This window comes from Sinocyclocheilus anshuiensis, unplaced genomic scaffold (assembly GCF_001515605.1).
Source record: "Sinocyclocheilus anshuiensis isolate Anshui unplaced genomic scaffold, SAMN03320099.WGS_v1.1 scaffold481, whole genome shotgun sequence".
In the NCBI taxonomy this organism is placed as follows: domain Eukaryota; kingdom Metazoa; phylum Chordata; class Actinopteri; order Cypriniformes; family Cyprinidae; genus Sinocyclocheilus; species Sinocyclocheilus anshuiensis.
Window position 1 is genome coordinate 179,712 of NW_015539907.1, and position 15,526 is coordinate 195,237.

Here is a 15,526-nt window from a genome sequence, read left to right on the forward strand (position 1 = left end):
CTTATTTGATTAGCATTAAAGTGCAGACACTCAGTACAGCTCAGTGCCTTCACGCAGTTAATTAATAAACCATCGTTTGGTATATCGGCCTTTTTCCTTATATAGCCGATATGCCGATGGTTGTAAATTGAGGAAAAATCGGCCGATAAATATGTTCAGATCGCGCTGCATGTGGAGAATAATGCACAGCAATCAGCTCATTTATTTTTTTTAAAGTGGCGTTTATCGTTTTTTGCAAATGAGCTCTTCATATATATATATATATATATATATATAATTCAAATAAATGGTGTTCTTTGGAACTTCCTATTAATCACAGATTTCTGAAAAAAATTATATTGATAATAAGAAGAAATGTTTTATTCAGCACCGGAATAAATTTAGATTTTAAGATATATTTAACTGTCACTCACATTTTTTAACATAGACGTGAAAGTGCACGATCCAAACTTAAATTTGTATAATTCATGAACGAAAACATTTTGTAACATGATATTGATGTACCATTTTCATGGTAATGCAGTTTGATTTTAAAAAGGGTTTCAAAGGATGAATTTTGAGATTTAAAGTTTTCAACTGATATATAATTTCTGATGATTTCTAAAGTGTGATAGAGAAAAAGGCAACAAAGAAGACTTTTTGTGACAAAGGTCAGAACTCCTGTTATGATGTAGATTTTTGAGGTGCACTCTTGTCAAAAATTAATCTATTACTTTTGCTACATAATTTTTAACAAAAACATTGGTAAAATATCTATTTAGGAGTCTTAGACCTTTCCAACGATATATAGTTTGTCATGATTAGATTAGGATTTAATTGTAATATAGTGAAGTAAACTTAGGCGTCCCACAGAGGGGACGGGTGACAGTTAAAGTTAAGGTAGAAAAGTTATTTTAAATTCAGATTTCAAAAACTTTAAAAATAATAGTGCCAACCCAAACCTTTGAACGGTAGTGTATATTATATGTATAATGGATCACGATTGTTTTTTTTGTTTGTTTTTTGTTTTTCAGGATTCAGCATTATGAAAATATCTCATGCTAGTTTTGTCCAGGAAATTCTTGTAGAAGATTCTTGTTTTACAGGTTCATCATTATATAGCCATAGATCCCTTTGAACTTACAGGTTACAGGACAGGTGTGGTAGCTTTTGGGAATAGGTTTGTGACACTGAGATTGTAATATCCACTTTTTGGCACAAGTTCTCAGATGCCAAGTAGACAATCTTTCAGGTGTAGAGTAAAGCATAGTACAGCAGTTCTCAGATGAACGACGTCTCCAGACTCAAGCATTCCACAGGTGATATCAGATTCTCATTAGTCATATGGGTGTGAGTTTCCAAAGGGCTTTAAGGTTCAGCCCTGTGTCTCTCTCACAGGACGCAAAGTGTCTTGATTCAGTTTTAATGACTGTCAATTTGACCCTTGAAGACTTGGTTTCGGATGAAACATTGCTCTAATGCGGGTATATACACTGTCTACATTATTTTAGGTCCGATTTCAGGATTTCCGCAGGGTCTTAAAAAGTCTTAAATTTAGTTGTATCAAATTTAAGGCCTTAAAAAGTCTTAAATTGTACAAGAAAGTCTTAATTATGATTTCAAGAGGTCTTAAATTTGGGGACGGAAAGACCAGAATTGCGATATGGCTCAATGTGACGATTAAACTTCAAAAGGCTATGAAACATGAGCGCTGCACGTTCAAAGTCCGGTCCTGCGCTGCTTTGTGTTCTGCTGTTACCGGGGAAACAGTTATATTTCTACCAAACGCGCCACCTGCTGGCAGAGATTGAATGTGCAATTTCAATAAAACTGTTGTTTTGATCAGAGTACAGACAAATGCGAAAATCCACCCATGTTTTTACACTGCAAACATGCAGAGCTTTAAATGTGAACTGGTGGATCGATAAAAAAACAATACATTATAAAAATCTTAATAGGGGTGGGCTATGGTCTGCAATAATCGTAATTGTAGTTTTAACGATGTGCGATTTGACATTATGGAGTATACTGCGAAAAGCAAACAAAACATACCTACAAGAGTGCATGCATACATTACGTGATGAAGTCTAGTAAGTTAACATAGGTTACGCATTTAGAGTGCCTTTCACTGCATGAATCAGTCTATTAAAATGCATTTAGAATTATCACATAATTCAAGATATGGGGGCAGAAAATGTATATATATAATTTCATATAGTTAATATCACATGAAGAGTGCCGTTTTTTTCTCCAAAAGTCAGCATGATTACAAATGATATTGATTTTATACAACAGTTCAATAAACAAGAAGTTAATATTAGGAGACTTACAATGAATCGCAATGACTCACTTATTAACTGTGACTTGCTACTACCTGCTGGTGGTTTTAACTTCACATTTAAAGTATCTTTTAATTTTTTAAATAATTTCAAACATCAGTTTTGAATGTTTTGTTTCAAATATCAAAACATTATTTATGCATTTGTAACTGCAGGTTAAAGTATTCTATGTCCCTCTGATCTGCATTAAACAGTGTGTAAATGCATCTAAATGCCACTTCAGATGCAGCTTCTGTGTTTTCTCTGCATTGCAAAGATGAATTGTGTTGATACTGATTTAATTTGCTTGGTAACAGCCCAAATGCAAGAATTTGACTCAAAAGATGGTGCACACTTTTAGAAAAAATGGCTTAATGGTAAAAATACCCATAAAACGTGTTGGAAAAGATTAATTTATATCACTGCTATGAACTGACCACACAGAATATGAAGAATATCAAAAATTCAGGAGTCAGCTGTCCATGGTAGTCCTTAAAATACCAGCACAATAACACACTCAGTGAAATATCATCTAATTATCGTTATCGATAAAATCCCAGAAAATATAATTTTTTTGTCAATATTGCACACCCCTAATTTAGGTTATTTAATTTATATAACAATTTATTCATAATAATTGTTTAAATTAATAATGAATACTTTTGACTCATCCATTTTCTTAAAAATGGTTTAAAGGCTGAAATGTAAAGTTTATCATTTGTAAAACTTTTTGTTTTTGTGGAAACTTGTATCTGAACTGTAAATTATGCTTTTTACAGTAATTTTACAGTTTAATACGGTACTGTAGGCATTGCTCTACCCCGCTCATATGGTATTAAATTTATTTGTGCAGGTCTTAAAAAAGGTCTTAAAGTCTTAAATTTGTGCTTAAAAATCCTGCAGAAACCCTGGATTTTCACATGCAGTTTTCTAGAGTTCGCCACAAAAGCCCAAAATATGTAAAAGTATGAATTATCAAATTATTTTTCAGCTTTGCCATCACATAAATAAATGACATTTTAACATATGCAATTTACAACTCTTGTGTAATGTGCAAACCACAGTCTTGTAGTATGAAAGGAACGGAGATCCAGCAACTTTGAAAATCGGTATTACCGGCCAGTTAAATTCATGAGTAATGCATACCGTTGAGATATAATACCATGATAATACTACGCTAAATATCATTGAGCAGTACAAGCTAAAAGACAGCATAAACACTGATCATGTAATAAGAACTGATTTGATATTGAAATTGCAAGGCACTGTCTTTTCTAATGTCGTGCAAAGAGAGTGTTTACTGAAAACATTGCGAGTGCCTAACCAGCAGTGTTTGTGTTGATGTAAGATCATCCTCTGCCATACTGAAGGTTAAGGGTACTGTATTATCTGTAAATATTGTAGTTCTGACGTTAGTAACTATATTTAAACAAAGTTTGTGACTTGGTTGATATTTACATTTAAACACTTCTTATTTAAGATACATACACTTTCAGGGAACCTTTCATGGTTCAATTAGTTGTGCCTAGTAGCATTCAAAACTCTGGGGTCAGTAAGTTTGCTTTAAAATGGTTTTGAAAGAAAACGTCTCTTATGCTTACCATGGCTGAATTTATTTGATTAAAAATACAGTAAAAAAGTAAAATATTATTACAGTTTAAAATGACTTTTTCTAATTTCATTTATTATGAAATGTAATTTGTTTCTGTGATGGCAAAGCTGAATTTTTAGCAGCCTTTACTCCTGTCTTCAGAGTCACGTGATTCTAATATGCAGATTTGCAAAATGTTGAAAACAGTTATGCTGCTGCTTAATATTTTTGTAAAAACATTAATGCATGATATTTTTTCAGGAGTTTTGGATTAATAGAACAGCATTTTTTTCAAAAATAAATATTTTGTAATATTAGCAACAGTAACTTGTCTTTACTGTCCCTTTTCATCATTTTATTGCACCTTTGCTGAGTAAAAGTATTAATTTCTAGCAAAAATAAATATATTGCTGACCCCAAATTTGAATAATAATGTACAAGCTTGCTTTAATAAAAATGAATAATAATAATAACAACATGCAGCAGATTTCCACAGGGTTGGAACAAGTGCTCACAAAGTTTATTTGTTCATTTGGTAAATACTTTTGTCTACCAATAAGAATGCAGGACTTTCATCTCCAGTTAACACATTTTGCCATGTTTAAATGAATTCTGCAATCTGTGCGGGAAGTCTGTCTAGGCTTGGTCATACTGATATCTAATTAAAAAAAATGTTTCATCTAGCCATACAGGTTTGTTTGCCATTGAAATGTGCTGTTGTAGGACAGTTAGTCTTCGTTACATGACCATTGTGGAAGGTTACAAGGTGAAGCGATACAGTTTTTCAAAAACACAAAACTGTTGTCACCGTGAGCATTACATGTTGTCTCTTTCTACTGATTTGTTTACTCCTGTGTACTCGACTGTCTCACTACCAGTGCTTTGGCTAATTGCTAATTAACTGAGTGTGTAGATTCTTGATGTTCCAGCCTAATTGATCCTGTTTCCGTGTGTCTGTGTCTGTGTCTGTGTCTGTGTCTGTGTGTCTGTGTGTCTGTGTGTCTGTGTGTCTGTGGTAGGAAACACAGCGTTTGTTGGCAGAGCCGGTGCCAGGTATAAAGGCAGAGCCAGATGAGGGGAATGCTCGCTACTTCCATGTGGTCATCGCCGGACCTCAAGACTCCCCCTTTGAGGGAGGAACTTTTAAACTTGAACTCTTTCTTCCTGAAGAATATCCCATGGCAGCTCCGAAAGTACGCTTCATGACCAAAATATATCACCCCAATGTAGACAAGCTGGGAAGAATATGTCTAGATATTTTGAAAGGTGAGAGACTGTTTTATTTAATCTTCTAAAACTCTCTAAATAACAGATCATGCTGATTTTAGTCATTTTGACCTAAACACGAATGTCATTAGTGCTTAATGCTTTAATTCTGCTATAATAACTCACACTTTCTTGAGACATGGAACAAAACGTGATTCATCATTTTATCTGCCATTGGTCTTTAAAATGGCAACATTTCTCTTTTGAAGTTAATCAGTCACTAGATGTTTCATTATTTAGATTTCACATCCTGAAGGGCCTGTTTTTATATTTCACCTGCTGTGAACTGGAGTAATGGCTGCTAAAAATCTGCTCTGCCATCACAGGAATAAATTACATTTTAAAATTTTAATTTGGTATTTAAATAACATTTTGTAATATTACTGATTTTACTGTATTGGATCAAATAATTGCAGCCTTGGTGAAAATAAGAGACTTGTTGACCCCAAACTTTTGAACAGTTGTGTGTGTATGTACATATACAATTAAATTAAATGGCTACTTCATTTAATACATGCGTGATATGCAAGATATGATTTTGTCTGTGAGTTTCTGTGTGATGGTGAAAATTCAATAGATATAGCTATAGATATAGCTAAAAATGAGCTTGGAACAACCTTTGTTCTCGGTTCATTTATTCATCAGTGTGAATGCTAGACTATCAATATTTACAGTAATTATATTATAGAATTGTTTGTGTTTGTATCTGACAGTGTTTGCTCATATTGAGAGAAAACAGAAGTAGAAGCAGAAGTTTTCCAAAGCAAAAACACATACTTTTAACATTTAACATTTTTATCCAAAATAATTCCTTGATACATCAAATGTTATTATTATTATTATTATTATTATTATATATATTTTTTTCATTTCTGTAGTGTGTCAGTACTAACAAAACAGTATAGTAAAAATGATGAATAATATCATTTTTTCCCCTTCACTCTTGGTTGAAGTAGGCATTAAAATGTGCTGATAAAATGGGGAAATTAGGATGTTGTCCCTCGAGTAGACTGTGGGAGAAAAATGAATATGAGAGTTATGATTTCTGGGGAAAGACTCATTTGATCTTTACCTCAGAGAAATGGCAGTTTGAGTCTATTACATTTTATAGCTCACTTACCTAACATGCACATAGTGTGAAAGATTTGCCCATTTAATCTCTGTTGAAAGATTGAGGATCTCAGATCACACTTTTGACCCCACAGAGAATGATTCTCTGCTCGACTGTCCAGGATTTGGTACATATGGAAGCTAGCTGCTACATTTCTGCTAATGCTCTTTCTCTTGTTTATCTCTCTCCATGGCATGATGTCACACAGATAAGTGGTCTCCAGCCTTGCAGATCCGCACAGTGCTGCTATCAATCCAGGCATTACTAAGCGCTCCCAACCCTGATGATCCTCTAGCAAACGACGTCGCAGAGCAGTGGAAGACTAACGAAGCTCAAGCCATAGAGACAGGTGGGTGCTGGTTAAATGCATTTAAAGGGATAGCTGATTCTTAAAAAGGAAATTCTTTAATTTTCTGATGAAAAGATAATTTAGAGTTTGGCTTATGATTCAGCATTTCTTCTCTCAGTTCTGAGAAAATATTGCAAAATATAAACCCGCAATTCTGGGAAAAACTTGTGTAATGATGAGAAACTCAAAATTATAAACTTGGTTATAAACCCAGACTTGCGAGATGTATACTTGGAATTACAAGATAGAAATTTATAATTGCAAGATATATATTAGAATTCTAAATTTACATGTCGAAATTTGGACTTTTTCTTTGAATTTTACATCTCTCAACTTTTTTTTTTTTTTTCTCCACCACTGAATAAAAAATAAAAAAGGTAATTGCATTTTTTTTTGTTTCATAATTCAGACTTTTTTCTCACAATTGCGAGTTAACATCTAACTATTCTGAGTTTATATCTCGTAATTCTGAGTTTATATTAAAAAAGGGATTTAAAAATTGTGGTGAGAAAAGTCAGAATTGTGAGATAAAAAGTCGCAATTACCTATTTATTTTTTTTAAATTCCATGGCGGAAACAGGCTTCCATACATTCTAAACCTTGACTGACTTCTGCAGAACACAAAATATTTTAAATATTTTTTTCGCATATAATGATAATGAATTGCTTCCAGTACTGTGTATGTACAACAACAGTCTTCAAAACATTTTTCTTGTGTGTTCAACAGAAGAAAATCATAAAGGTTTAGAATGTCATGAGGAATCCATCTCTGTACTTTGATACATCTGTTAAAAGATGGAATGAATAATAGATATTGCTAATATTTGTTTTAAATTCACTTAAATCAGAGGTTTTTCTCTGGGTATTCAATAAGCTTTAATAGCTTTAAGAGGCCAGTGATAGTCTGTGTGTCCCAGAGGCCTTAATCCATAATAATGCTCTTGCGGAATAGTTCTTATCTCATGTAGCTGCCTTCGAAGTACATTGTTTTGCTGTTATTAATTGCTTTTTACAGTTAGTCATAATGAATTGGAAAAATCTGCACCCTTTTTGTTCACACAACTGGAGTTGAAGTCAGCTTTGTGCTGAAGATACCAAGTAATTTATCTCTACATGGATTTAAGTAGGAGAGAAAACACTTCCGGGTGTATTAACCCTGCATTTGTTTGTCTTTTTCAGCCCGAACATGGACCAGGCTTTATGCCGGAAACAATATTGAAGTCTAGAAATGTATGTGGGGAGACAAAAAGAGAAAAAAAAGCAAGTCAAGAGTGAAAACAACTCCATGTTCTGCCAAGACTTATTCATTTTCATGTAAAGGACACAGTCTTAGGAAACAAAATGATGATAAACTGTAAAGAATATATTAACACAAGTAAAAAAGAAAACTTCAGACAATTTGTGATTTAAATGCACATTAGTACAAAAAAATGTCTTTGTCCTGATTCACTGCTGTTGAGATGCATGGGCAGATGATCTACTCATACGGCTTTCTTTTACAGTGGTTGAGGAGGTAGCCGCAGACTTCTGCTATGAAGCGTGCATTAAAACTGACTGTCATTTGTCTGTCCCTTTGTTTGTTTGTTTGTGGGAGGGGGATAATTTTTTATATTTCTTTTAACCTATTTTCCCCTCTCATTGCTCTTTTATTTTTTTTTTTTACACTGAGGAGCAGCAGACTAGCCCCCGTTTAGAGCACCCTTTGTCAAACTGCAGACTTACCCTGATAGAAAACCTAGCAAAAAAGTGTACGTTCACTAAAACGGAAATGAGACGCCAGATTTAAAGCACATGCAAACAGTAATTTCACCTGGGAAATGGTTCAACTGGAAGGTCCTTCCACCATCACAGAAACCGTTAAAGATGTAAACCCTAATGTAGACTTGATTTGTTTTGGACTACAGGCAAGGTAGAGCTAGAGTGAAGGGAGATTTTGCGTAATATTTCTTTTAGTATAACAATTCTGTTAATGTATCCGGTTTTAGTGTTTTGTTTTATCTATCTTGCCATCGCTGTACTAATTGCACTCTTGAAACTCCATTGCGTGCTTTTTATTTTCTTGTGTCCATCACAGTCCAGTGCATTAAGATTCATTTGTCTGTTTCTTCCTTTAAGCATTTATTTTGAAATGCCATGATTGCAGGGGAGGGGGGCTGGAGACAAATTATGAATTGTTAGATTTTAGTAAAGGGGTGAGGGGTGGGAATGTTTGCAGAAACATTGCAAAAGATGAATAAAGGCTTTGTCTCAATTTCCACGATTGGTCTTTGGTTAAAACATCAATTTCAACTGTGTTTGTAAGTTCCTGCTTTCTATAGAAAGGGGAAAAAGATCCTGCTTTTTAAAATGTGATGACAACAGTCCACACACATATTTCTGTTCTTTCTGTAAATAAAATCTGTTGATTAATAAGAAATATTTATGGTGGTGGTTTTATTACATTTCCGAGAATGACTAACACGTTAAATGCTCATTTGTTTTTCCATGTCTGCTGTTTTCCTGACTCAGAAGGCTTTCATAGGCTGGAGAAAATATTAGTCACAGCATAATGTTTATCGTTACTCCAAAATAACCTGTGGTCAGTTATAGATTTACTTCACTTAAACAAGTACCCTTTTAAGTTATGAAGATTGCTGTTGTGCCTATATAGGTGATGTCTGCATTATTACACTTTATCAACTGTTAATATTTAACGATTTGTTAAATATTTAAGTCAGTGTTTCCCATACGGTTTCTCCTACAATATTTCGTGAATCGGTTCTTTTTAGTGAATCGGTTCTTTGACTCGCCGGAACTAGTTAAAACAGTCAGACGATTATTTAGCTCCAAAGTTGTAGCCCGTTTTAGTAAAACGTTTTGTGTTGTTGTTTTTTGGGATTATTACACAATCTAATGGTAAATGTTCCCAGTACGTTTTATTTGTATAATTTCCGCTCTTCGACTATTAAAGCAAGAGCTCAGTCGTATCGTCGATTCACTCTTGGTTTATCAAGTCGAACCTGTTAGAAAAAGTTGGTTTGCTGTTCAATAAGTCGGTGAGGGGTTGATTCGAGAACATCAACGAGTTAAAATAATGAATTATTCTTAAAATAATAATTTGCTCTCTGTTTGCACTCTCAAACGATTGTATTTATTCGGGGTACCAGCAGATGGCGCCAGAACAACATCACCACAATCTCTGTTATAACGCTGCAGCGTGGCTTTTGTCTCTAGTGTTACTTTGAATCAATAACTGCTGACATTTGTATATAAATTATAGCGATACTGCATTGTTTAGTTCTACCCTCTTCCAACGCTCGTGAATCAATTTCCTCTTTTGTCTGGCGGCTGGGATGATGTCTCATTCATATTATCAAAAAGGGAAACGCCTATCTGTTGATGGCATCTTGGGTTTGTAACGCAGATCCTATTGCAGCTGATTTAAAGCGACTGCGCAGAGCTGGAGAGCCGCAGCAGAGTGTTCACACAGCACCAACCAGCCAGCATGCTCAAGACGAGAACACCTCAACTCACAATCTCCGCTGTCAAGAGAGGAATTATGTCTTCAACGTGAGGCGCTTCTTATAAATGCAAACTGTATGATCAGCCTGGAAAATCTGGGACGACTTTCAGCTCTTGGCCTGAAAGGCAGTTGCGTTGCGCGTAGGATCCAAAAACTAGGCAACCGAGAACACTTGTATTCTTGTTTTGTTCGGAGAAAACCCCACATGATGAAATTTAAGCCCAATCAGACAAGGACATATGACGGAGAGGGCTTCAAAAAACGAGCAGCCTGTCTGTGTTTCAAGAACGATCGGGAGGACGAGGTAAAGCTGAGAAAAGTGCAGATGTGGTTGGTGGTGTACTACTACTACTACTGTCGCCTTCAGAGACGTCAGACATAGATATTACAAGCCGTTTTTCAATTGTATTCCTTGTTATTAACTATATATTTTACAATACAATGACTATTCCTTTAATTAATGTAAGCCAACCAATAGTGACTAGAGTCATTGATGCTTATCTGTTAACACTTTACAATAAGGTCCCATTAGTTAAACGTAGGCTAGTAAATAACTTAATTGTTTGTTCACTAACGTTAACAATTGGAACCATCCAATAGTGACAGGTCAACTCAATTACTTAATAGTCACTAGTAGTGACGTGTAATTATTCCACTGCAACATAGCCATTGATTGTTATATGTATCTGTGGCAGGTATAAACTACTATCTTCTGACCTAATCCAGTTTACTAGTAACTATTCAATAGGTACTGCTATTTAGCCTATTTCTTAGTTAATAATATATTTCAATAGTATCCATTCCAGTTTTACTTGTACTTATGCTAGTGACTAGTATCTATCCCAGTATAACTTGTTTTCATTTCCTATTTTACTAGTTAGCTGTTCATGGATAATTCAATAAAAAATTGTTCTAGTAAGATGAAAAAAAAAAATGAATACATGCTGGTAAGTGCTATAAAAGCTGAGTATGTACCAGTAACTAATAATATTAAAAATAAAGTTAATTTTAATTTCAAGACTTACTGATACATTTTTCAAAATCAAAAGTTGTATCTGCTAATATTTATTTGACTTGAGCTTACATGAGCTATCATTAACTAACCTTTACTAATAGGAAATTATTGTAAAGTGTATAAGTATACCTACATAAGTAATAATAACATAAACATAGATACTAGTTCATTTTAAGGACAGAATGTTTAAATGGCTTGCCATATTTCATCCTTTTTAACTCCCTAAAGTAAATCCGCACAAGTAAAATCACAATGATAAGACTCTTATGGGTGGTTCTCACGACCACTAATTCATGATTCATGTCTAGAAATATATGACTCTGCATGGAGGACTGATGGCAGGTGTTATAAATGGAATCAATGAGATCAGCTCACTAAAAGCCAGCAGTGAGCTTTACTCCTGAGTAATGACAGCTGTCCACAACAGGTAGCAATTGACCTTCTGCTTAAGACATGATTTCTCATCCAGCTCATATCTCACAGTTGTTACCCATTCTCCAGTTTATTGTTTTCATGGTTTTTGCGGTTTAAGGTATTTGTATACTGTTTTGTAGTCTATATGATAGAGAGAGAATAAGGGGACACAATGTTCTTAATCAGCAGGGTTGTTGCCTAATTTTGTTTAAATGTACCACATCAGCCAATGCTAGTATGAGATTTTGTTTTCATAGAGCTAGTTTGATTGGTCTGCCACAGGTTTGATAAGTATTTATTAAAAACAAGACTCAGTTGATGTTGATATATGTAGTTTTATAGAGGCTCTATTTAGTGCATACTAACTAAGGGTTTTATGATTGTTTGACATGTACAGTCACTTTATGCAACTTCATGCATTGGATGTTCAAAATGTCAAATGGATAGTTACAAAGGAGAAAAAGTGATTACCCAAAAATTAATCACTTATATAATTTACTCGCCCTCATGTATTTCTAAACCATGACTTTAGAATGGAACACAAAATAAAACAAAATTTCTATTCGACCTAATTTAAAGTCTCTCGTTGAGAATTCTGAAAGAGCAGTTACTATGAAATTTATCACTCGTAACATTTTGCGACATCCTTGAAAGTAGGTTCTGCTTGGACTAAAAATACTGTCTATTATGAAACATTTCAGTCACAGTCGAGGTGTTCTTGACTTCTGAGACGAGGGCTTGACCTAATGTGCACTCAGAAATTACAGGAAAATGCTGTTGTATACACAAACACTCCCCCATAGATGTCTTCTTTTCCTTAAATGAGCTCGAACTTGTTCAAACTACCAAGTCAGTGTATTTTTAATTAAGTACCACTAGAGCTGTTGAAGTTTGATTACATAAGACATGTTGAGGCATGGGCGCTTCAGACCCTGAATATTCCGCATTGCAACAGGACCTGGTCTCCCAGGTCTCTCCTCCATGTGATTAGCACTGAGAGGGGGGAAGAGAGGAGGTAAGTTACACTATGTTCTGAGGCTCCAAGTGACCTATCAGCAGCAATTTATAGAACCAGAATGACAGCACTCACTCTCCCCTGACGGACTCCTTTTCCCACTTTTTAATCAGTCTTTTTCTGTCTAATTGATTCAGTCGGTTGCAGTTTTGCAGTTTTTTTTATCCTCCTGTTTGGGGAGAATTGTACTTCTTTTTTTGTCTATTTCTATTGACTCCTGATCATTTTAATAGTTGAGTATAGGAACTCGGTCTACTGTGGATGTCAGTACATTCCTGTCATAGCAACAGTTAGCCGAGTACAGGCGACAACATTGCACATCCTCGAAGCCCGTCAGCTCGTCTGCTCTTTGTGCTCCTGTCCTACAGCAAGACCTCACAAAGACCCATAATAATAATAGCTGAATCTTCACATTTTTCAAAGAAAGTGAAAAAGGTACTTTGCTTTTCTAAAGCTCACCGCTATAATGGTCTGGTTGGTGTTTTGGATGGTTGTGAGGGCAATGTTACGCATTTGCTAATGTGTTCTGAGTGTTTGATTTTTACATTTTCTGAAGAAAGTGCAAAACACAATGCTAGGATGTTGATATGTAGTTGCTAATGTGTTTTAATTGGTTTGTGAATCAATATCTGCATATCTGTAAAAAAAAAAGAGTATATATATATACAGTCATGGCCAAAAGAGTTGGCAGTGACAATTAATATGATCAAAGAAGACTGTGAAAATTAATCTGCATTGTTAATCCTTTTGATCTTTTATTTTTAAAGATCACAAAAATCTAACCTTTCATTGGAGAATAAGAATTGGGGGGAAATATCATTATGAAATTAATGTTTTTTTCTCAAATACACATTGGACACAATTACTGGTACCGCTAGAAATTCTTATGAGTAAAATATATCTGAAATATATTCCCATTCATATTCACAATTTTGAGCACACCAGGGTGATTATGAACATGAAATTATCCAGCCATGGCTTCCTGTTTCAGGTACTTACCAATTCCCTTAAAAACTTTGTGAAATAGAGGGACATTTGGACGCTCAATAAAACTGTCAATATGAGTAATGAGAGCCTCCTTTACCATTTTATATCCAGAAACAATTATCATTTTCTCACTGCCCACTCTTAAGCTGAATATGGTCCCATAGACTTCAGCCAACTGAAATTCAAAATATTAACATATCCACTGACACAATACTGTCTAAAAAGAACATTAATTGGCATGCAAATAAACAAATTATGCAAATTCCTCCTACCTTATTCACGTTCCTAAAATCTATCTCAGTGAAGACATTTCCCAGGAATGGTAGAGGCCAGGGTCCTGGGGGGAAACTGGAAGGATTCCTATATTTGATGATATCTACAAGAAGCAGTCAAACAAAACTTAAAATGATCCAGCTTTTAAAATCAAAGCTGTCATATATAAATTGAAGAATCATGGTGTTGAAGAAAATAGCACGTTCCCTTTGTCAAAGACTATTAAGTGATGGATTCTGCAGTTGACACATTTTTAAGCTAGACAGGGAAACAGGGTCGTCGTTCGGGGGATGCAACTGGCCCTGCCTTTCACTCAGCCACTGCAGACCCCTCTCCACAATTAATGCTTGGGAGGCCCTCCTGAAAAATGTAAACATTGCAGGAAAGGCGTGGAGAAATATTCCAGGAAGGAGGGAGAAACAGACTCCTACTACTAACTATGTATAAATATTTTGAACACATACATTTGTCAAGAGAATCTTTAAGAACATGAGATAATATATTAACAACTTACCTTGGATTTCATATACTTGACAATCATTTCCTATTTCAAAACAGTGTTAAAGAGTGAATTTGATAAATTGTAAGCTCAGAACTGAAGTATCAGGTCATTCTCAGTAATCTGCAGTGTCTCTTGTGCCCCACTAGCCATTTAATTTAGTTTCTTTTAAATTCGTTATAAATAAATTAATCACTGATTAGTTGTGGTCTTTAGCAAGTTACATACAGTCATGGCCAAAAGTTTTGGCAGTGACATAAATGTTGTGTTTTGCAAAGTTTGCTGCTTAAGCTGTTGTGTAGAGTGATCAGATGCATTTTAAATAATTGCTAAAAGCTTCATTGGCCAAAAAATGAACTTTTCGCAAAAAAACAAATTTCACTGTTTTTTTGATCGTGACACAAAATGACCAGCTAACATTAATTGACCAATCATATCAGCAGCACATGTGAAAGTGTGAATGAGTACTAGTCAGGTGAAATCACTACCATACTAATTAGATTGTAAGAGCAGACTGATTGCTATAAAAGGAGGGAAGAAGCACTTCCAATAATTTTGTTCTTGTTAGCAGTAGTTATCTCCAAAGAAACACATGCAGCCATCATCGCTTTGCATCAAAATGGCCTCACATGCAAGGAAATTGCTATAAAGAATATTGCACCTGAAAGAACCATTCACCGGATCATCAAGAACTTCAAGGAGAGAGGTTCGACTGCAGTGAAGAAGTCTTCAGGATGTCCCAGAGTGTCCAGCAAGCGCCAGGACGGTCTCCTGAGGAGTCAGCTACAGAATCGTGTCAGCAGCAGTGCAGAGCTTGCTCAGGAATGGCAGCAGGTTGGTGTGAGAGCCAAGGACAGACTGAAATTCTGCAGGAAGTACAAGGATTGGACAGCAGAAGACTGGCGCAAAGTTATTTTCTCTGATGAAGCTCCCTTCCAACTGTTTGGGACATCTGGAGAATCGATTGTTCGGAGAAGAAAAGGTGAATGCTACCATGAGTCCTGTGTTGTGCCAACAGTGAAGCATCCTGAAACCATCCATGTGTGGTGTTGCTTTTCAACCAAGGGAGTGGGCTCTCTCATAATTCTGCCCAATAACACTGCCATGAATAAAGAATGGTATCCAAACGTCCTGCAAGAACGACTTCTTCCAACGATCCATGAGCAATTTGGTGATGATCCGTGAATTTTCCAGCATGATGGAGCAC

At 35.3% G+C, this 15,526-nt stretch overlaps 2 protein-coding genes across 3 annotated transcripts in view; both read left to right on the forward strand.

The window, feature by feature from the left end:
- ube2na (ubiquitin-conjugating enzyme E2Na) overlaps positions 1-8,865 on the forward strand; it is an 11,981-nt gene extending 3,116 nt beyond the window's left edge. Inside the window, exons 2-4 of the mRNA XM_016483154.1 lie at positions 4,908-5,154; positions 6,474-6,614; positions 7,794-8,865. Coding sequence (XP_016338640.1) covers positions 4,908-5,154; positions 6,474-6,614; positions 7,794-7,840 — 435 coding nt within the window. The 3' untranslated portion in view covers positions 7,841-8,865. The remainder of the gene's footprint in view (positions 1-4,907; positions 5,155-6,473; positions 6,615-7,793) is intronic.
- A 1,021-nt stretch (positions 8,866-9,886) lies between these two features.
- Positions 9,887-15,526, forward strand: part of nudt4a (nudix (nucleoside diphosphate linked moiety X)-type motif 4a) — a 30,079-nt gene continuing 24,439 nt past the window's right edge. For both annotated transcript variants that reach the window (XM_016483155.1, XM_016483156.1), the window contains exon 1: positions 9,887-10,420. In XM_016483155.1, the coding sequence (XP_016338641.1) occupies positions 10,193-10,420 (228 nt within the window). In that variant the 5' untranslated portion in view covers positions 9,887-10,192. The remainder of the gene's footprint in view (positions 10,421-15,526) is intronic.